General features: G+C 44.1%; 1 protein-coding gene across 1 annotated transcript in view; it reads left to right on the forward strand.

Annotated features, from left to right (window-relative positions):
* Window positions 1-24,094, forward strand: part of LOC126249493 (dynein axonemal heavy chain 5) — an 856,962-nt gene that overhangs the window by 680,003 nt on the left and 152,865 nt on the right. Inside the window, 3 exon segments of the mRNA XM_049951144.1 lie at window positions 619-775; window positions 6,792-6,922; window positions 19,415-19,668. Of these exon segments, the coding sequence (XP_049807101.1) occupies window positions 619-775; window positions 6,792-6,922; window positions 19,415-19,668 (542 nt within the window).

Consider the following 24,094-nt stretch of genomic DNA (forward strand, 5'->3'; position numbering starts at 1 on the left):
CACACACATATGTATTTACGTTCGAATGGCTACACACACGTCTAATAATTATTGTTTAGAATGAAGAAAAAGACCCTATAAACTCACAAACGTGAGAATGACATCTACGAAGAACTCAATCTACAGAATATAGGAAGAACTCAAATGACACATATTTTTGACATTGTTTCTTAATGAAATAACTAATGTAACTTATTCTCAAAAGACCTCCAGGACACACTTCGGCTCGATTTGGCGATCTTTGACTGACTTTGTGTAGCGCCATGACGCGGCAACTACCTCGTAGATACGAATAAACATTTACGTTATTAATTTTATTGCTGCTAGTAAAGTTTTTTTCTTATTCCTTCTCGCGTATTTCCTGTTAAAGTAAGAGAATTTAAAACTCCTTAGTGTTTGATGATGTCCCTCCGCAGTAAGAGACTAAACATAGGCAGATTATTCTGTTTTAGACTACGATTCAGTTTCCAAAAACCATGTTCCGTTAAGATTCGTCATTTTGGTGCCTTAACTTTCAAAATTCAGTGTTAAAAACCCAGAGCAACGATGCGTTATAAAACACAACCATCATCAATTGTATTAATATAGTTGAATTACTTTCTAAGTTCTTTGTTTTAGGTGGTTGTTGGAGACAAAGAATGCGACGTGATGCCAGGTTTCATGTTGTACATCACAACAAAGCTCCCAAATCCAGCATATTCGCCGGAAATTAGCGCCAAAACGTCTATAATTGACTTCACTGTGACAATGCAGGGGCTGGAGGATCAATTGTTAGGTAAGTAGGAGAATGGCAAAAGATTCCATACCTATAAACTCTACAGAATGACTCGCATTTTCTTGTTCTCAGTAATGCTGATTATATTAATGCACCTCATACACGTACACTATCCCCTTTCAGTTCGTAGTTACGTTAATGTTGACATCACAAAATAAATACTGGTACGTAATGTATTGTTTTTTGCCAGGTTACTATATTCAGTTTTTGTAGTTCACAGGTGCGGTTTTTCAAAAGGGATTCATCATTCCTATTATTATGCATGAAGGAAACTAATGTGTATATGTATGAGAAATTGTATTGCAAAATCAGATAAAGTTCCCAGATGCTTCCCTTCTCACATGAAACTCTGGGAATTACTCCAAACTGTAGCTCCTAACGTAGATAGCAGTGTTACCGTGTCGAAGTGTGGAGTTGAACGCTGAATAGAGCATACGTAGTGCTATGAATAAGGGATGGGAACATTCTACAAGGAACCACTATAAATTTTCGGGAGTGGTTTCCTAACAAGGCTCTGCTTTATTCTTTAATTTTCTAAGTCTAAAATACGCAATATCGTCTCAAATTACTGAGTGCTCCAGAAATATTAATTCGAAACTAATCTTCCTAATTTTACTACCGGATCTATACTGAAACATGTTTTTCAACATTAAATGAATCAACAGTAGTTTCTATTGTCTATCCATAATACTGTATTTGTGTTGCTATAGAATAGGCCTTTAAAGTATAAATATTGCTGTTCTAACAAGATTTTTATTAGTTTTAAATGATTTGCTGTGAGTTCTTGGTGAAATATTGTAACTACACTGCCACCACAATAAAAGGGTCGTTTTTTTAAACCCCATAATTATGTAACATTTTCACGCAGAAATTTGAAATTTGGCTCAAAGGTGTCCACAACCTTCCTCTATAACGGTGCAAAAGTGTGGCGCTCTGCCACGGTTCCCTCTGACTCAGCGAAGCTTCAAACAGCAAGGTGTTGAAACGCGCGAAAAAAGACCAGTACTAAGTTCATCTTAGGTGTAAGATGGGTTAATGAAGTCACATTGGCACCAAATTTCACCACGCTACGCCAACGCCACCCCGGGAGTGTCACACGATGGCAAGCTCGTCACACACCCTAATACCCACATTTCATCCCCCCCTTTGGCGCCTCTGCGATGGAGGTCAAAACCGTGACGCCCGGCGTTGAAGTGACGCGCTTTTCTGATGGTTGACCGAGAAAAACATTTCAGACACACCTTCGCTCAGAATCGACATCAAATGGCCTCAGGAGGTGGCATATAGGGCGCCAATGAAATCACCGCTTCTCTTGGAGCGTTATTCCAACACATTTCCCGACCAAAACAGACAGTTTGCACTGCGATGAGCAACAGAACGACGTTCTTGACAATGCTCGACACTGATGACACCACCTGGACGATTCAACCCTTCTCTAAGAATATTGTGGGGCTGAAACCCCATTGGTACAGGGTGTTTCAAAAATGACCGGTATATTTGAAACGGCAATAAAAACTAAACGAGCAGCGATAGAAATACACCGTTTGTTGCAATATGCTTGAGACAACAGTACATTTTCAGGCAGACAAACTTTCGAAATTACAGTAGTTACAATTTTCAACAACAGATGGCGCTGCGGTCTGGGAAACTCTATAGTACGATATTTTCCATATATCCACCATGCGTAGCAATAATATGGCGTAGTCTCTGAATGAAATTACCCGAAACCTTTGACAACGTGTCTGGCGGAATGGCTTCACATGCAGATGAGATGTACTGCTTCAGCTGTTCAATTGTTTCTGGATTCTGGCGGTACACCTGGTCTTTCAAGTGTCCCCACAGAAAGAAGTCACACAGGGGTTCATGTCTGGCGAATAGGGAGGCCAATCCACGCCGCCTCCTGTATGTTTCGGATAGCCCAAAGCAATCACACGATCATCGAAATATTCATTCAGGAAATTAAAGACGTCGGCCGTGCGATGTGGCCGGGCACCATCTTGCATAAACCACGAGGTGTTCGCAGTGTCGTCTAAGGCAGTTTGTACCGCCACAAATTCACGAAGAATGTCCAGATAGCGTGATGCAGTAATCGTTTCGGATCTGAAAAATGGGCCAATGATTCCTTTGGAAGACATGGCGGCGCAGACCAGTACTTTTTGAGGATGCAGGGATGATGGGACTGCAACATGGGGCTTTTCGGTTCCCCATATGCGCCAGTTCTGTTTATTGACGAAGCCGTCCAGGTAAAAATAAGCTTCGTCAGTAAACCAAATGCTGCCCACATGCATATCGCCGTCATCAATCCTGTGCACTATATCGTTAGCGAATGTCTCTCGTGCAGCAATGGTAGCGGCGCTGAGGGGTTACCGCGTTTGAATTTTGTATGGATAGAGGTGTAAACTCTGGCGCATGAGACGATACGTGGACGTTGGCGTCATTTGGACCGCAGCTGCAACACGGCGAACGGAAACCCGAGGCCGCTGTTGGATCACCTGCTGCACTAGCTGCGCGTTGCCCTCTGTGGTTGCCGTACGCGGTCGCCCTACCTTTCCAGCACGTTCATCCGTCATGTTCCCAGTCCGTTGAAATTTTGCAAACAGATCCTTTATTGTATCGCTTTTCGGTCCTTTGGTTACATTAAACCTCCGTTGAAAACTTCGTCTTGTTGCAACAACACTGTGTTCTAGGCGGTGGAATTCCAACACCAGAAAAATCCTCTGTTCTAAGGAATAAACCATGTTGTCTACAGCACACTTGCACGTTGTGAACAGCACACGCTTACAGCAGAAAGACGAAGTACAGAATGGCGCACCCACAGACTGCGTTGTCTTCTATATCTTTCACATCACTTGCAGCGCCATCTGTTGTTGAAAATTGTAACTACTGTAATTTCGAAAGTTTGTCCGCCTGAAAATGTACTGTTGTCCCAAGAATATTGCAACAAACGGTGTATTTCTATCGCTGCTCGTTTAGTTTTTATTGCCGTTTCAAATATACCGGTCATTTTTGAAACACCCTGTAGAAAATCCGAAGAAGTTCTGGTCGTATGTAAAGTACACAAGCGGCAAGACGCAGTCAATACCTTCGCTGCGCAGTGCCGATGGTACTGTTACCGACGACTGTGCCGCTAAAGCCGAGTACCTACAGATTGGAAAATTGCGCAGGTCGCACCAGTGTTTAAGAAGGGTAGTAGGAGTAATCCATCGAACTACAGACCTATATCATTGACGTCGGTTTGCAGTAGGGTTTTGGAGCATATACTGTATTCAAACATTATGAATCACCTCGAAGGGAACGATCTATTGATACGTAATCAGCATGGTTTCAGAAAACATCGTTCTTGTGCAACGCAGCTAGCTCTTTATTCGCACGAAGTAATGGCCGCTATCGACAGGGAATCTCAAGTTGATTCCGTATTTCTAGATTTCCGGTAAGCTTTTGACACCGTTCCTCACAAGCGACTTCTAATCAAGCTGCGGGCCTATGGGGTATCGTCTCAGTTGTGCGACTGGATTCGTGATTTCCTGTCAGGAAGGTCGCAGTTCGTAGTAATAGACGGAAAATCATCGAGTAAAACTGAAGTGATATCAAGTGTTCCCCAGGGAAGCGTCCTGGGACCTCTGCTGTTCCTGATCTATATAAATGACCTGGGTGACAATCTGAGCAGTTCTCTTAGGTTGTTCGCAGATGATGCTGTAATTTACCGTCTAGTAAGGACATCCGAAGACCAGTAGCAGTTGCTCAGCGATTTAGAAAAAGATTGCTGTATGGTGTGGCAGGTGGCAGTTGACGCTAAATAACGAAAAGTGTGAGGTGATCCACATGAGTTCCAAAAGAAATCCGTTGGAATTCGATTACTCGATAAATAGTACAATTCTCAAGGCTGTCAATTCAACTAACTACCTGGGTGTTAAAATTACGAACAACTTCAGTTGGAAAGACCACATAGATAATATTGTGGGGAAGGCGAGCCAAAGGTTGCGTTTCATTGGCAGGACACTTAGAAGGTGCAACAAGTCCACTAAAGAGACAGCTTACACTACACTCGTTCGTCCTCTGTTAGAATATTGCTGCGCGGTGTGGGATCCTTACCAGGTGGGATTGACGCAGGACATCGAAAGGGTGCAAAAAAAGGGCAGCTCGTTTTGTATTATCACGTCATAGGGGAGAGAGTGTGGCAGATACGATACGCGAGCTGGAATGGAAGTCATTAAAGCAAAGACGTTTTTCGTCGCGGCGAGATCTATTTACGAAATTTCAGTCACCAACTTTCTCTTCCGAATGCGAAAATATTTTGTTGAGCCCAACCTACATAGGTAGGAATGATCATCAAAATAAAGTAAGAGAAATCAGAGCTCGAACAGAAAGGTTTAGGTGTTCGTTTTTCCCGCGCGCTGTTCGGGAGTGGAATGGTAGAGAGATAGTATGATTGTGGTTCGATGAACCCTCTGCCAAGCACTTAAATGTGAATTGCAGAGTAATGATGTAGATGTAGATGTAGAACATGATCTGATCCCTTTGGAATGTAGCGCAACAGCAACTTTCGCTGGGGTATACGGGGTGGAAGCGATAGCCGTTCAAAACCATTCGACGAAATCTGAACGTGATCGGAAGCAGAAAAAGGTGCTTATGCTCCTTCAGCCCTCTTGTTTCACGCCATCCCGTGGCGTGATCCCGAGGGTGCATCATTCACACTAGCTTGAATATAAGGATCCCTCTAAGCCTCTCCCCCCTCCCTCCCACACACACACAGTTGATCAAAACTGCACGGACTCATCGACAGCCATTCTGCTGAGTGCCCTCCGCTGTAGCGCCTGCTTGTAGGCATGCAGAATCTAACGGGTGTCGAATGGGTTGCCGGCCCTCAGGCGCTTGAGCAGCATTCGGGTGCCCCTCAGCTGAATAGGTGTCGAAGTCTCTGTACTAGTACATTTTTGAAGTGCTCAAGAAAGGTTCGCAGGTGGTACCGAGCTTGTTGCCAGTTACCAAACTGGGAAGTCTTATCAGGTCCCGTTTGCCGTTTTATTCTCACATGTGTCAATGTTGCACACCCTGTGATTAGGCCACAGGAGGGCGCGAACAGCAGGGCTGAAAGAGCATAAACACCCTTAAATACTTCAGATCACTTTCAGATTTCGTCGAATAGTTTTTAACGGACCGTAGTGCTTACACCCCGTATACCACACCGAAAACTGGTGTTGTGCTCTACTCCAAAGGGATCCGATCATGTTCAGTGAGGTTTCGGCCCCACGATGTTCTTAGAGAACGGTTGAATCATCCGGGGGGCGTTAACAGTGTCGAACTTTGTCAAGAACACCGTCCTGTTGCTCATCGCTCTGTGAACTGTCATTTCCACCGCGAAACTTGCCATTCCCTGAGGCCTTTTCGTCTCAGTACTGAGCAGAGGTGTGTCTGAAATGATTTCCTCGGCTACCCATAAAAAAACGCGTGATTTCAATTCTGGATGTCGCGGTTCTGACATCCATAACAGAGGCGTAAAGAGAAGGGGTGAAATGTGGGTAAGAGGGGGTATGATGAGATTTCTATCGTGTGACACGTTCACGGTGGCATTGGGCAGTTTTGTGGCGAAATTTGATGATAATGTGACGTAATTAACCCACCTTACACCTCACGTGAACTTCAGAGTTGTGGCCTTTTTTTACACATGTGTCGACACCTTGCTGTGCGAAGAGTCGCCGAAGCAGGGCGCCACGCTTTTTATAGATGAAGGCTGTAGGCACCTCTGATCCAAACTTCTGCGTCGCATTGGAAGACCATTTAAATGTGCATAATGTGTTATAGTAGCCAACACAGTTATGTCTAAGTTTCACACACTTCTAAACTATTCGAATCGTCAATCCTAATTTTCTATAGTATAACGCTACAAAGGGTGATTGGAAACCAGCACTTTCGTTTGCGAAACATAAACAAAACTGCGTTTTATAAAATGATTAATTGTTTGCTTTCATACAAAACATAATCAAGACCTTCTTCATCATGGTTTATTTGTATACAGGAAGGGTCATACTGATGGAGAAATCTGATCTCGAGGCTGAGCGTGTCGCTCTGTTCGAATCGGTGATGCAGAATCAGCGGAGTATGAAGGAGCTTGAGAGCAATCTACTCAGTCGTCTCACTTCAACGCAGGTATGTATCCTAGTTCCGAGTCAGACAAATACAACATCCCCCAGCGTTTCAAAAAGGAAAGAGTTCCAACATACACTGATTAGCCACAGCTATACCACCACCTCCATGTCATAGTACTGTGCACGGCATTCGTGGTAGTACAACGGAAATGTAACAAAATTTATTCGATTGCCCCGTGTGTTCCAGGCACACAAAATGAGGAAAGATATTCCTTTAAGCAACTGTGACTAAGGGAGGATTGTTATGGTGGTCCAACTTTTCTAAGTCCAAATATGGAGCTCCAATGAAGAAACAAAACCGCAGTATAGTGGAACGTTTCTTGGCAAAGATCTGGAAAACGTAAGCACTATTACTTTTGATCTTGAGCAAATGCAGCAGGGATACTTTGAAAATATAATAGCATGTCCATGTGTTGCCCTTATCAAATGCCCGTAGCGTTCCATTTCGCTGCCTTCTAATCAGCATACTGAAACTCCACATTTGCTCTACGATGACGATAAGGGAGGAACGTTCGACAACACGGCAACATATTTTTTGGGAAATATGAGACTGTAATCACTGCATGGGTTAACATACACTGTTTAAAAAAATTTAGCTTTTTGCCAACCAATATGTTGTTTATGACTCCTGTGAACCTGCTAGTCATAATTGTCTGTTCTGCAATATTGTTTCTCAAGCTATCTCCTGGATTTAGACTGGTTAACCTCGAAACATCGTTGTTTCAAGTAAAGAGATTTACAGACAAATGACCCCGACGAGTAGTAAAACGTAAATTGTCATCTGCATCTATACTCTGCGAACCACTGTGAATTCAATGGCAGAGGGTAGACGGTACGTACCCCTGTCCCAGTTATTAGGGCTTTTTCCCGTACCATTCATGTATAGAACGCGGGAAAAATGGTTGTTAAAATGTCTTTGTGGTACTGTAATTAATCTACCCTTATCACGATTTCTATGGGATCGATATGTAGGGAGTTTTAGTATATTCTTAGTGTCATCATTTAAAGCCGGTTCTGGAAACTTTGTTAATAGACTTTCTCGAGATAGTTTCCGTCTATCTTCGAGAGTGTTCGTACTACTTCATGTCACTACTAAGTGTTAATTCAAGTATTTAATAAACGTAAACATGGTCCATAGTAGGCTGGAACGTGATTTTTATTTAATCGTGTAATGCTTTTCCATGTTGGTTTTTCAAGTACGTGACAATGACAAGTAGTCGAAATTAGCTAATCGCTCGATTAAATAAAAATCACGATACAGCCAACTACGGACTATGTTTACGTTTATTAAGCATTTGTATGAGTTTACAGATTTCAGCTGTGACTTAACGCTTTTTCGTTTTTTGAAGTGCTCAATTTTACATTTTTGAACTTTCAAAGCAACCCGCCAATCATTGCACCATTTTTAAATCTTATCAATGTCTGACTGAATGTTTGTACAACTTCGTTAAGACTGTACTTCGTTGTAGATAACAGCATCATTTGTGAAAAGTCTGAGGTTACTATTGATATTGTCCGCAAGATCATTAATATACAAAATAACCAACAAGGGAACCAACACACTTCCCTGGGGTGCACCCGAAGTTACTTCTACACCTGTCGGTGACTCTCCATCCAAGAAGTCCTCAATCCAGTCACATACACTCCTGGAAATTGAAATAAGAACACCGTGAATTCATTGTCCCAGGAAGGGGAAACTTTATTGACACATTCCTGGGGTCAGATACATCACATGATCACACTGACAGAACCACAGGCACATAGACACAGGCAACAGAGCATGCACAATGTCGGCACTAGTACAGTGTATATCCACCTTTCGCAGCAATGCAGGCTGCTATTCTCCCATGGAGACGATCGTAGAGATGCTGGATGTAGTCCTGTGGAACGGCTTGCCATGCCATTTCCACCTGGCGCCTCAGTTGGACCAGCGTTCGTGCTGGACGTGCAGACCGCGTGAGACGACGCTTCATCCAGTCCCAAACATGCTCAATGGGGGACAGATCCGGAGATCTTGCTGGCCAGGGTAGTTGACTTACACCTTCTAGAGCACGTTGGGTGGCACGGGATACATGCGGACGTGCATTGTCCTGTTGGAACAGCAAGTTCCCTTGCCGGTCTAGGAATGGTAGAACGATGGGTTCGATGACGGTTTGGATGTACCGTGCACTATTCAGTGTCCCCTCGACGATCACCAGTGGTGTACGGCCAGTGTAGGAGATCGCTCCCCACACCCTGATGCCGGGTGTTGGCCCTGTGTGCCTCGGTCGTATGCAGTCCTGATTGTGGCGCTCACCTGCACGGCGCCAAACACGCATACGACCATCATTGACACCAAGGCAGAAGCGACTCTCATCGCTGAAGACGACACGTCTCCATTCGTCCCTCCATTCACGCCTGTCGCGACACCACTGGAGGCGGGCTGCACGATGTTGGGGCGTGAGCGGAAGACGGCCTAACGGTGTGCGGGACCGTAGCCCAGCTTCGTGGAGACGGTTGCGAATGGTCCTCGCCGATACCCCAGGAGCAACAGTGTCCCTAATTTGCTGGGAAGTGGCGGTGCGGTCCCCTACGGCACTGCGTAGGATCCTACGGTCTTGGCGTGCATCCGTGCGTCGCTGCGGTCCGGTCCCAGGTCGACGGGCACGTGCACCTTCCGCCGACCACTGGCGACAACATCGATGTACTGTGGAGACCTCACGCCCCACGTGTTGAGCAATTCGGCGGTACGTCCACCCGGCCTCCCGCATGCCCACTATACGCCCTCGCTCAAAGTCCGTCAACTGCACATACGGTTCACGTCCACGCTGTCGCGGCATGCTACCAGTGTTAAAGACTGCGATGGAGCTCCGTATGCCACGGCAAACTGGCTGACACTGACGGCGGCGGTGCACAAATGCTGCGCAGCTAGCGCCATTCGACGGCCAACACCGCGGTTCCTGGTGTGTCCGCTGTGCCGTGCGTGTGATCATTGCTTGTACAGCCCTCTCGCAGTGTCCGGAGCAAGTGTGGTGGGTCTGACACACCGGTGTCAATGTGTTCTTTTTTCCATTTCCAGGAGTGTATTTCGTCTGATGCCCCACATGATCGTACTTTCGATAATAAGCGAAGGTGTGGTACTGAGTCAAATACTTTTCATAATTCGAGAAGTACTGCAGGTACCTGACTACCTCGATCCATGGCTTTCAGGATGTGATGTGAGAGAAGTGAAGTTCGGTTTTACATTATCTATATTTTCGAAATCCATGCTTCTTGGAATGGAGCAGGTCGTTCTCTTCTATATACCTCACAATGTTTGAGCTCAGATACGTTCTAAGATTCCACAACAAATGGATGTCAAGGATATTAGACGGTAATTTTGTGAATCACTTCTGCTACCCTTCTTGCAAGCAGATGCGACCTGTGCATTTTTCAAATCACTGGGCAGAGTTTTTTGTTCGAGGGATCTATGATAGATTATAGTTCACAGAGGGACTAATTCATCCGCAAAATGGGCGTATAATGTGATTGGGATTCCACCGGTCTTTCGAGCCTTATTCAGTTTTAACGATTTCACCTGTTTCTCAACGCCACTGACACTAATATGCATTTCACTCATCTTTTCAGTGCTGCGAGAATTAAATAGGAGAATTAAGTACTCCTGGGTTTTCCTTTGTAAAGAAACATTTGAAAACAGAGTTAAGCATTTCCGCTTTTGCTTTACTGGTCTCAATTTCAGTTTCAGTCTCGTCCATACGTGACTGCTCATTACGTTTGATGCCACTAACAACCTTTACATACGACTAGAATTTCTTTGCGTTTTATGAAAGATAATTTGTCAATATTTTTCTACGGTAGTCATTGAAGGTTTCACTCATTGCTCTCTTGGCTCATTCGCTCTCGTTTCACTCAGCATCTCTCTGTCTATAGCCGTATACTTTTTTATACCTATTATGCAGTAGTCTCTGTTTCTTTAGAAGTTTCTTTACAGTATCTGTGTACCGTAAAGGATTTCTCCAATTATGAACTGTCCTACTGTGTACATATCTATCCAGTACATGGTCAACTACTCTTTTAAACTTGACCCTAAGTTTCTCTACTGAGCTAAAAGTTTCAAGTTCCTCATTGAGGTGTGACACTATTATTTCTCTCTCTAGTTTACTGAACATGTAAATCCTTCTGTTTGTTTTAGTTGTCCTTTGTGTTTTGATATGTATTGTTGCTATAACTGCCTCGTGGTCATTGATACCAGTTTCGATGTGGACATCCTCAAAGAGGTCAGGTCTGTTTGTTGCTATTAGATCTATTTCGATCATGAGTGAGGTTCTGTACTACCTGTTCTAGTTAGTTTTCAGAGAAGGTATTCAGTAACGTTTCACAGGATGTTTTGTCACGCCCACCACTAACAAAACTATAGCTAACGCAATTGATTGTTGGATGATTAAGGCCTCCTCCAGTAATTACAGTATCATTAAAGAACTTACGTACAAACCAACTGCGGTTATCTCTAAAGGAGGAGAATCTGGTAGTCGATAGAAGGACCCCATTATAATTTTTTGCCGCCCTTGATACTGAGTCTTGTTTAAATAGTGTCACATGCAGCCTCAATTTCTATCTCGGTTGATTTCATTTTCTTGTCTAATGCGACAAGTACAACACCTCCATTTCCCATTTCCCTATCCTTTCAGGATACGCTTAAATTTTCCCCAAAGATCTCTGCTGTCAACTTCAGGTTTTATCCAGGTTCGTGTGCCTAATATTATGTGAGCTTCAGTGCTTTCTAGGAGCGCTTCAAACTCTGGCACTTTGTTGCGAATGCTTCTGCGGTTAACCGGCAGGATTTTTATGCTCTCATCTGTGGGAAGCTTTTTTTTTGTATCCTACTGATATTTCTGGGTTCCCGACAGCTATCGTTATCTTTCTTGGATGGAGTCGCCTCATCCAAAACCTACCAGGGTAGCTGTCTCTGATTTGTAGTGCACACCTGACCCATTTAGGGTGACCCTACTACTCTCAACCCTATGGCGCAGGTCACAGTCTAACTTGTCACAGAAACCTCGGCGTTTCTGGTTCAAGACTTTCTCTTGGCTAAGAACCAGGGCGTCACGATCTGTTTTGGGAACAATGCTGCCGAATATGAACTTCCTTGAAACACCGTGAGCAAGGCTGGTATTATCAACCCTCTCTAGAGTGATCCGTGTATGACCTCGGAGTCTAGAAGACAGACATCGATTCTTCTAACGTACACCACAATGTGTAGTTGGTCACACACTGTTTCCTCAATGTCTGCCGGAATAGCCTCTTCAGCGTGCTTAAAGAGGCCTCCAGCCATACACACTGAGTGTTCCTTCTCTTGCCTTGCTGCCAGTTCCCATCATCCGCCATACGTTTGAACTGACGACGATTAATAGACCACAAACCTTTTGTGGTTGCCTCCTCTTGACATGGGACAAAGCAGGTTTCCCCAAAACAGGCGAAGTGAGTTCCACTGTCTCAGTTTCAGTTTCATTGAAAGACAGCACCTCTAACGTGTTTGCTAGAAGGATCGGTATAACACACTGAGTCCTCCCTGGTCCCTGTCTACACTATACAGGACGCCTAGACACAATACTGACAAGCCACTCAAAAGTCAAGTGGATGGGTATGAGGGGCTAGTAGTACCTGCAGAAGAGACAACGTCCACAGAAGAAGTTAGTACTCGACGTATTTAAATACAGGTTGCACAAAATTTTTTGCCACTTGACCACGGTTTCGATTGCACTATGGCAACCTTCATCAGAATAAAAAAATATATGGAATACATGTAATCACACTATGGTTTAAAACTTCTGAGCAAAAGTGCTATCGTCAAACAGAAATGTGATAGGAATAAAAATTAAAACGAAAAAGTATAAAATAATTGTCAACCAGATAAAATACTCCAGGGAATAAAATGACAACCGCAAGGTCGCTTAGGACCAAGAGTGGCATAATACAGCCGCTACCGTCAAACTAAACAGTTCCATGGAGTATTTCACCTGGTTGACGATTACGTTATATTTTCACATTTTAGTTTTTTTCCTGTAACATTTCTGTTTGACGAGAACACTTTTGCCGGCCCGAGTGGCCGATCGGTTCTAGGCGCTACAGTCTGGAGCCGGCCGACCGCTACGGTCGCAGGTTCGAATCCTGCCTCGGGCATGGATGTGTGTGATGTCCTTAGGTTAGTTAGGATTAAGTAGTTCTAAGTTCTAGGGGACTGATGACCTCAGAAGTTAAGTCCCATAGTGCTCAGAGCCATTTTTTGAAAACACTTTTGCTCAGAAGTTTTAAACCATTGTGTAATTACATGTAGTCCATGTATCTTTTTATTCTTATGAAGATTGCCCTATTACAATCAAAACCGTGCTCAACTGACAAAAAATTGTGTGCAGTCGAAATGGATCTATATACGTCCTGTAATTAAATAGCATGCGGTTGCTGAATCACAGCCAATCAAATGTTTAAAATTTTTACATGAGGTATCTATGCTACCTGTCGTACACAACTCTTGTTAGCCTTCCCACCACAACCCATTCGCAGCCGCTTGCAATCGTTTGACAGTAATCAGGGCGATTTCCTGCTGCTTATGAATAGTAACCAACTCATCCCCTGCCTGAGAGCAGCAAGCACAGTGGAGCTGCATTATACCTGGCGTAATATTTTACAGAACAGTTAACAATTTATGCCTGGTGCAGTATTTTATAGAACAGTAAACAAATAACTTTATACGAGTAATAAGCTCGCTGATTATCTTTTGGTTCAAATGGCTCTGAGCACTATGGGACTTCTGAGTCATCAGTCCCTTAGAACTTAGAACTACTTAAACGTAACTAACCTAAGGACATCACACACATCCATGCCCGAGGCAGGATTCGAACCTGCGACCGTAGCGGTCGCGCGGTTCCAGACTGTAGCGCCTAGAACCGCTCGGCCACTTCGGCCGGCTGATTCTCTTTTAATCTGTGAGTTTTATGTGCTACAAATATTATCTGTAGCTTTTTTTGGAATTTCAGTATTTTATAGCAAAAAACGAGATATCTATTACGACCACAGAAAACTTGGTACAAATTTTACTACTTCTCTGAAACGTTGTTCGGGTTACAATTACTAAGAAAGTTCGACACTAGCGTCATTTTAGGATACATGTAGACAATACACACTTCTATTAAAATATAGAATTAATATGACACGATATTTTACTTATTTACAATAGTTGTAAGTCACAAACACAGATTTATTACCAAACAGGTCATACAAAACACTCGTAAATTGTGAAAATCTTTGTAAGAGTCCGAAACTACTAAAAGTATACCTTTTTCACACAAATAAATAACGAAATTTGGACGCTGTTAGTTGCGAACGAGGATACAGTTGCCAATGTTTCTGAAAAGCACAGTAAACCTTACAGCTAACGATGTAACATTACACAATACAACACGTTCCTGAAAACTGCATGTTATGTTTACAATTGTCGATTTAATACTACACAATATGTCTCGACACCCGCACGAGTTCTGATGAAACCAGCACCAAAACATCGTTTAAATTTTACGTCAAGTTTTTGTACCTATGTTTTCGAAGTGAATTGATGTAATGCACGTGATTTTACTCTAAGACAAAGGAAATACCAGGAGTCTGCTTATATACGTAAATGTAAGTAAATAAACGTGCGAATTGCACGAACTTTGCCACTTAGCTGATTTTGCGTTTCTTTTTACACCAGCACGCCACAGAAAAACGCTACAGCTTCAGTATGTCTCGTAGAAACGGTGAGATCGTGAGAGCTGTGTTACTACTTTATAGGTACAATGAACTGGCTCATACGGGCATGTGTCACGTATTTCCGTGTAGCCCGAGGCCGGCCAGACCGTATCACACTTGAAGCGTGCAGCGTGTGCGGGCTATGGCCCGGCTTCTCACTTGGCTTTGCTCGGTCTTTCTCGGAAGTACCCGCAACAGCGCGACATTTCATTCAACATTGCGCTACGCCATTTTGCAGTCGACACAACACTCTGAGATCGGCAGAATCGTGGTTTCAGCGCTTTTTACCTTTCGCAATTTGTTCGTGATATGAAGGACTTCACAGATTCAGTGGCTGTTTGCACAAAAAGAGGCAGCCTGGCGATCTATCGTCACAACCAATTACTAGTTTAGCCCGATTGTCAGGTGTAACTTCTACCCATACTATTTCGCAGAAACTATCTACTTCAATTTCATTAGAAGGCAAACTACATCTGATAGCAATAATTACTCCACCGCCAACTGTATTTAATCTATCCTTTCTGAACGCTGTTAGATCGTTTGAAAAAATTTCGGCTGAACTTATTTTCGGCTTTAGCCAGCTTTGTTTACCTATTACTATTTGAGCTTCAGTGCTTTCTATCAGGGCTTGGAGCTCTGGTTCTTTCCCAATACAGCTACGACAATTTACAACAACAGTACCGATGGTGTCTACAACTACCTTACTGTGTTTAACCTGCTCCCTTTTAGACATACGCCTTTCTGTGGTTCCCTGAGACCCTCTAACCTAAAAAAACCACCCAGTCCCTTCCACACAGCCCCCGCGACTCGTGTAGCCGCCTCCTGTGTGTAGTGGACTCCTGACCTATTAAGTGCAACCCGGAAACCCACCACTCGATGGCGCAAGTCAAGGAATCTGCAGCCTACACGGTTACAGAACCGCCGGAGCCTCTGATTTAGACCCTCCACTCGGCTCTGCACCAAAGGAACACAGTCGGTTCTATGGGCGATGTTGCAGATGGCGAGCTCCACCTTAATCTCCGAAGCAAGACTGGCAGTCTTTACCATTTCCGCTAGCCGCCCAAAACCAGAGATAATCTCCTCCGATCCAAAGCGACACACGTCGTTGGTACCGAAATGACTCATCACTCGCAGTTGGCTGCACCCTGTACTCTTCATGGCATCCGGAAGCACCCACTCTTTCCACATTCGGAATGACTCCTCCCCAGTATACACACGGAGTGTACACTGGCTTCCTTCCTCTCCTTGGCAGCCATGTTACTAAGGGGCCCCATTACGCGCCTAACGTTGGAGCTCCCAACTACCAGCAAACCCACCCTCTGTGAATGACCAGACCTTGCGGGCCGAGAAGCTTCGTCTGGAACAGGGTGGACGATTGCATCCGGCTCAGAGACATCGTCAGCCACAGATAACGCCCGAAACCTGTTCGTCAAACGAACTGGGGAGGCCCTACGATCGGATCCCGGAAAGTTTTTCGCTGCCTGCCAGACTTAGGAATGATCTCCCACTCGACCACGGGTGAGTGACGAACAGTGGTTCTGCACTATCCTGAATGACCCTCGTCGGCGAGTATGGCGGTACCTGGGGAGAGGTCCTTTTCTTCTAACGTTTTGGACAGGCACAGCGGCGTTACTGCTGGAGTCATGGTGTGGAGAGCCACTGGGTATGACTTCAGGTACTGCTAGTAGTAACTGAGTGAACTCTGGTAGCACAACAGTACGTCACGGACATACTGCATCCTCGTGTGTTACCTCTCATGCGGCAGTATCGTGGTGCCATTTTTCAAGAGGACAATGCTCTTCCAGACATGGCACGTGTCTCTGTCTGTGTTTTTTTTGAGATACTCCTGTGGTCAGCAAGGTCCTAAGATCTGTCCCTGTAGAACCAGCTATGATATGAACTCTGTCCCAGTTCCATTACTCAGGCTCTAAAGGACAAGTTACAACAGTTGTGATCCAGCTTGCCTAGGGAGAGGATACAACGGCTTTATGACATCCTCCCCAACCGAATCCGTGCACGCATCCAGGCCACACGGGGTGCAGCCTCATACTGATAATGGGCTCATATTTAACTCGATTTTGAAACCACTCATATAACATCACATATCCTCTCGCTCCCTAAAGTTCCATTCCGTTTCCACCTTCTTTTGTGGGTGCTCCACCTTTTGTATCAGGCAGTGTGTAAGTATTGTATCTTGTTAAAATGTTGCATCCACATTTTGCATTTCCTCTGTCGACTTTTTTGAACATTTCCTCATCCAATTCATACAAGCCTATTTTTGATCTTCAATCAAATAGTGGGTTATCCATCGGCAACAGATATTTTTCGCAGCTAATTTTCATGCAAAATCAAACCGACGTACCTGTATCTTACTGTAAGTGTCATCCTCTTCAGTCATGCTTCGCACAACACCGATACTTTTTGATCGACCAGACTGAAGTTTCCCCTCTGCAAAATTCTGCAAAATAATTGTAAATCCTCCTTTCTGAAGGTGACTGATTATCAAAGGTTAAACGAAACGATTCAAGTCACTATTGTTGAGATTTTCCTTCACAAAAATAATTAAAAGTCAAACAATGAATACATTACTGTATTTCATTTTTTCACAACTCTATTACTGTAAACTCTCTGAGTGAAAGATCCACTCAGCCAGTTTCTGTAATACGATTGTTTTAACAGTAACAAATGACAAATTTTAAAACGCTATAGGTAGCATCACGAACGATTACGGTTCGTACTGACCGAGGCACCGACAGGGATTGCATTGTTGCCAATTCTAAGCGACAGCTCCAGAACGCGCATACACATGCTTTGTGTTTGAAGAAAGTAAGTCTCTCGCTTGCTTATGTAGAATTTGTCGCTTAGCACCGCAATCAGCGATGACAGCTCGCAACAAACGGAATAAAAATTCACTTGATAACTTGCTACGCTCACGTTTAGTGCTCGTACTGGCTACAACAAAAAATGGTTCAAATGGCTCTGAGCACTATGGGACTCAACTGCTGAGGTCATTAGTCCCCTAGAACTTAGAACTAGTTAAACCTAACTAACCTAAGGACATCACAAACATCCATGCCCGAGGCAGGATTCGAACCTGCGACCGTAGCGGTCTTGCGGTTCCAGACTGCAGCGACTGGCTACAACAGTCCGCTCAGAATACTACTGAACGCGGCTGTCGGGGAATGTGTGACGTAGGTGCACATAACAAGTCTAAACTCGACCGCCATTGTCCGTGACTCCAACTATAGTTACCCCACATCTAACTACATTACTGGACATTAAAATTGCTACACCAAGTAGAAATGCAGATGATAAACGGGTATTCATTGGACAAATATATTATACTAGAACTGACTTGTGATTACATTTTCACTCAATTTGGATGCATAGATCCTGAGAAATCAGTACCCACAACAACCACCTTTGGCCGTAATAACGGCCTTGATACGCCTGGGCATTGAGTCAAACAGAGTTTGGATGGCGTGTACAGGTACAGCTGCCTATACACCTTCAAAACGATACCTCAGTTCATCAAGAGTAGTGACTGAAGGACTGTGACGAGCCAGTTGCTCGGCCACCATTGACCAGACGTTTTCAATTGGTGAGTGATCTGGAAAATGTGCTGGACAGGGCAGCAGTCGAACATTTTCTGTATCCAGAAAGGCCCGCACAGGACCTGCAACATTCGGTCGTGCATTATCCTGCTGAAATATAGGGTCTCACAGGGATCGAATGAAGGGTAGAGCCACGGGTCGTAACACATCTGAAATGTAACGTCCACTGTTCAAAGTGCCGTCAATGCGAACAAGAGGTGATGGCAACCAATGGCATGCCGGGTGATACGCCAGTAGGGTGATGACGAACACACGCTTCCATTGTGTGTTCACCGCGATGTCGTCAAACACGGATGCGACTATCATGATGCTGTAAACATAACCTGGATTCATCCGAAAAAAATGACGTTTTGCCATTCGTGTTACCCAGGCTCGTCGTTGAGTCCACCATCGCAGGCGCTACTGTCTGTGATGCAGCGTCAAGCGTAACCGCAGCCATGGTCTCCGAGCTGATAGTCCATGCTGCTGCAAACGTCGTCGAACTGTTCGTGCAGATGGTTGTTGTCTTGCAAACGCCCTCATCTGTTGACTCAGGGATCGAGACGTGGCTGCACGATCCGTTACAGCCATGCGGATAAGATGCCTGTCATCTCGACTGCTACTGATACGAGGCCGTTGGGATCCAGCACGGCGTTGCGTATTACCCTCCTGAACCCACCGATTCCATATTCTGCTAACAGTCATTGGATCTCGTCCAACGCGAGAAGCAATGTCGCGGTGCGATAAACCGCAATCGCGATAGGCTACAATGCGACCTTTATCAAAGTCGGAAATGTGATGGTATGAATTTCTCCTCCTTACACGAGGCGTCACAACTTTTCACCAGGCAACGCCGGTCATCTGCTGTTTGTGTATGAGAAATCGGTTGGAAACTTTCCTCATGTCAGCACGTCGTAGGTGTTGCCACCGGCACCAACCTTGCGTGAATGCCCTGAAAAGCTGATCATTTGCATATTACAGAATCTTCTACCTGTCGGTTAAATTTCGCGTCTGTAGCACGTCATCTTCGTGGTGTAGCAATTTTAATGACCAGTAGTATAGGTTTTCTTAAAAACTCTTGTAAGCATGCTGGTTGAGTAGTGAGCTCGGACGCACCTGAAAGTGAAATCTGATTGCAGGGCTCTCTGGTGGACGACGAAGCGCTGATACGGGTTCTGCAAGAAACGAAGACGACGGCTGAGCAGGTGAACCAGAAGCTGAAGGTGGCGGCGCACACAGAGCGCAAGATCACGGTGGCGCGCGAGGAGTTCCGAGCCGTGGCAGCACGCGGCTCCATCCTCTACTTCCTCATCGTCGAGATGAGCAACGTCAACGTCATGTACCAGAACTCCCTCAAGCAGTTCCTCACCATTTTCGATAATTCCATAACAAAGTAGGTCCACCAGATCACATACATGAGATAGACCGTTTCGTATATCTGAGAATTCGTGGTCTTGTTGTAGTGTTTTGGGGAGTCTTAAACTTATCAGCTTTAGAATGGGAGACTCAAATCATTATGGCGAATAGTAGCTACATGGAATTGACTGAAATGGTTCTAAATGAAAAAATTACGTGGAGCAGTTAATCAGAGGATCGACTCGTGATGGTAACCTCTTGGACCTTGTTAGAAACAGACTCGAACTTTTAAACTCAGCATAGAGAAAGGAATCTATGAGCATAACGACGTTGTACTATCATATTTCTGCTTAGTAAGTGTAACATGAAACAGATTTCAGATTACCTGAACAGTCAGCAACATACAATTGTGTCTGAGACTAAATGTATAGGCCAAAGTTCAAGAATATTGTACCACACGCTTTTGACAGATACGTGCGGAGCAAAGTCGTGAGGGATGGAGAAACGCGTCGGGGTTCGAGAGCCATGTGAGAAAGCCACTCCGGAAACAAAATAAAAAAGAACGTAGCTAAAATTAGCTTAATGAGATACATGCGTGAGCGTTCTAGGATTTTTTTTTACACGCATGTTTGAAAAAATACACTGTTGACGATTCACAGCTATACGAAATATTTTCGAAATTAATTCGCTGACTCCGTATTCCTTAACAGAAGCTGTGTTAGGTGTATACCTACTAACCACCAGTGACGTATGAAACTTTCTGTGCCGAACCGTGACTCGAACCCTGATTTCCCGCTTTTCGCGAGCGGTCCCCTTAACCACTGCGGCTATCCATGCGTGCTCCCCCGATCGACCTGAACTTCCGTAAGTCGCACTGTCTACTTCCTTATATCGTAGTCCACAAAATTCACCACATAATCCTCGCAGTATTACCTAGATTCCGAAAACAGGGAGAATGAGACAACCATGAATCGCGAACACTGTTGTTATCGTCGTGTTCAAAATGTTCAAATGTGTGTGTAATCTCATGGGACTTAACTGCTAAGGTCATCAGTCCCTAAGATTACTCACTACATAATCTAAATTATCCTAAGGACAAACACACACCCATGCCCGAGGGAGGAATCGAACCTCCGTCAGGATCAGCCGCACAGTCCATGACTGCAGCGCCTAAGACCGCTCGGCTAACCCGCGCGGCTCGTCGTGTTGCAGTCTAGGCTTGTAATACTTACATGCATGTCTGAAAGAATTTCAAAAATATTTCCTATAGCTTTCGAGCGTCAACTGTGTCTGTTCTTTCAGGCATGCATTTAAGTATTACAAGCCTAAGCGGCCACACGATGACAACAGCATTGGTCTGATTCCTCTTTGTCTCATTCTTCCTGTTGCGAGGATCCAAGTAATATTGAGACCATTAGGTGATTAATTTAGTGAATTGCGATATAAGGACTTTGATAGTGTGATACATGGAAGTTGGGATCGGCCTGGGAGCATGCGCAGTTGGCCGAAGCGGTTAAGGCGACCGGTCGCGATAAGCGGGAAATCCGGGTTCGACTCCTGGACCGGCACAAATTTTCAAGTCTCTATTGGGTATTAGATTTATATCTAACACAGCTGATGTCAAGGAACTAGCACTCAGCGAATTAATTTCGAAAAAGAATTCGAAAGTGTTATATCACTTACCAGTCTGACAAGTTTTGGTCTCATATTAAATCAGTAAACGGGTAAAAGCCACCTATACAGCCTCTCACTGATCATAATAGCATCAAAACGGAAGACTACAAAAATGGTTCAAGTGCCTCTGAGCACTATGGGACTTAACTTCTGAGGTCATCAGTTCCTTAGAACTTAGAACTACGTAAACCTAACTAACCTAAGGACATCACACACATCCATGCCCGAGGCAGAATTCGAACCTGCGACCGTAGCGGTTGCGCGGTTCCTGACTGTAGCGCCTAGAAGCGCTCGGTCACCTCGGCCGGCGGGAAGACTACGGGGCTAAGGCCTAAATACTACATTACGTTTTCCAAAATTCTTACACTAACGGAGATCGTACTGACATTCTTCCTTGAAATCGTCGCACGAACTCTATTTATTTGCTATGAAGATAAGGTGTTATCGTATCACATGTTAAAACTGGATTTCTTAAGAAACATTTATTCAGAATCTAGCGAGAAATGTGGCGGCATAATAATTAATGTCTGAGAGGCAATACGTAAGGCTACGAGCTTTAGTGTATATTGGATTGTGTTCTGACTGTAAACTGATAAAAAATCTTGGTAAATTAAGTTAATGCTGTCTCTATCACTCATCTTGTAAGATAGTCATCGTTAGATGCGAAAGAGGTTTTTCTCTTTGGAAGGGCTGCAGGTAACGTAGCGTTTATACTCAAGTTGGCACGGTATCCTTCCAACAGATGTCATTATTGTAACAGTAAAGCAGACAGCTGCCTTACAAGGTCTCCAGTCTAGATGCAGAAAAACAAATCTTCCTAATACTGGATTTCAGATCAACACTTGGTAATCCTGAGAACTCTGCACGGTGAAAAGGATGATAAGTTCGTTTCTTACGACATTCAGTACCTTTTTAATTTATTACACAACCGTCAACAGTGTCAACCTCTGAGGGAGGTGCGTAACGGTATTCAGGGAAATGAAATGGCATGTGTTATGTCTAAAGACACAGTTTATGATTGAGAAATAAGCCATTTTAAAACACAGCTACAAATTTCGTATGAAGATTTAGTCACAGATAGAGAAGTCTGGAACGAGGAATGGTAGGAGTCATCCAAAAGCAGAGGAATCGTGAAGACACAAATCAACCTATAAATCAACATCTGTACTCCGCAAGCCTCTAAGTATCTTTAACCTGGAAATTCATGTGAGATCATAACCCTGCTTTTATACCCTGAACTCCTTTATATTAAATCTGAGCGACATGAAGTAAACACCATCTGATTACGATAACTAAAATTTCGGTGTGACGAGGACTTTCGTAAAACGCAACGGAAGAAAGAGGGATTAACCACGGTTAACCAAGACTAAACTGAAATTAGAATCCTCACTGTAGACCTCATGCATCTTCTAAAGAAATATCTTATTGATACAATTTGTGCAAGGCTGACACTTTTGCCATTCTGTGCCCTAGGCTACCTAATAATCAGAAAAACCGTGAACTTGTGTAGCAGCAGAAAATAATTACCTCACTGATACCGTCTCCAGCGGAATGTATCTCGCTGCTCCACAGCTTCGTAAACTTACCTGTATAGCTGAAAATTTCTGCTTCATATAATTGTGAATGGAAATATTTTAGATCTGATAGCCACGAACAGACCAGACCTATTCGACGGTGTGTTGAGACAGGGATTAGTGATCATGAGGTTGTCATTACGACTATGATTACGAAAGTTAAAAAGTCGGTCAAGAAGGCTAGGACAGTATTCTTACTAGAAAGAGCAGATAAGCAGTTGTTAGCATCCCACTTAGTAAATAAATCGACTTCATTTACTTCCGGTACGATGGACGTAGAAGAATTATGGGCAAATTTTAAACACATTGTAAATCACGCATTGGAAAAGTATGTGCCGAAAAAGTGGGTTACGGACGGAAAGGACCCACCGTGGTTTAACAGCGCAATTCGGTGAATGTTCAGGAAGCAAAGACAGTTGCACTCGTAGTACAAGAAAGATCGGGAGAATGAGGACAGGTAAAAGTTAGTAGAGATTCGTGCTACTGTAAAAAGAGCGATGCGGGAAGCATACAACCACTACCACCGTCATACCTTAGCAAAAGATTTTGCTGAAAACCCAAGGAAATTCTGGTCTTACGTAAAATCGGTAAGCGGGTCGAAGGCTTCCATCCAGTCACTCACTGAAATTTTAAATTTAGCATTTGAGAAATCTTTCACGCAGGAGGATCGTACAGACATACCGCCGTTTGAGTCTCGTACAGATTCCCGTGTGGAGGACATAGTGACAGACATCCCTGGGGTTGTGAAGCAGCTGAATGGGTTGAAAATAAATAAATCACCAGGTCCTGATGGGATTCCAATTCGGTTTTACAGAGAGTACTCTACTGCATTGGCTCCTTACTTAGCTTGCATTTATCGCGAATCTCTTACCCAACGTAAAGTATCGAGCGACTGGGAAAAAGCGCAGGTGACGCCTGTATATAAGAAGGGTAGAAGGACGGATCCTCAAAATTACAGACCAATATCCTTAACATCGGTTTGTTGCAGAATTCTCGAACATATTCTCAGTTCGAATATAATGAATTTCCTTGAGACAGAGAAGTTGCTGTCCATGCATCACCACAGCTTTAGAAAGCATCGCTCCTGCGAAACGCAACTCGCCCTTTTTTCACATGATATCTTGCGAACCATGGATGAAGGGTATCAGACAGATGCCATATTCCTTGACTTCCGGAAAGCGTTTGACTCGGCGCCCCACTGCAGACTCCCAACTA

Source organism: Schistocerca nitens, chromosome 3, assembly GCF_023898315.1.
Source record: "Schistocerca nitens isolate TAMUIC-IGC-003100 chromosome 3, iqSchNite1.1, whole genome shotgun sequence".
Lineage (NCBI taxonomy): Eukaryota > Metazoa > Arthropoda > Insecta > Orthoptera > Acrididae > Schistocerca > Schistocerca nitens.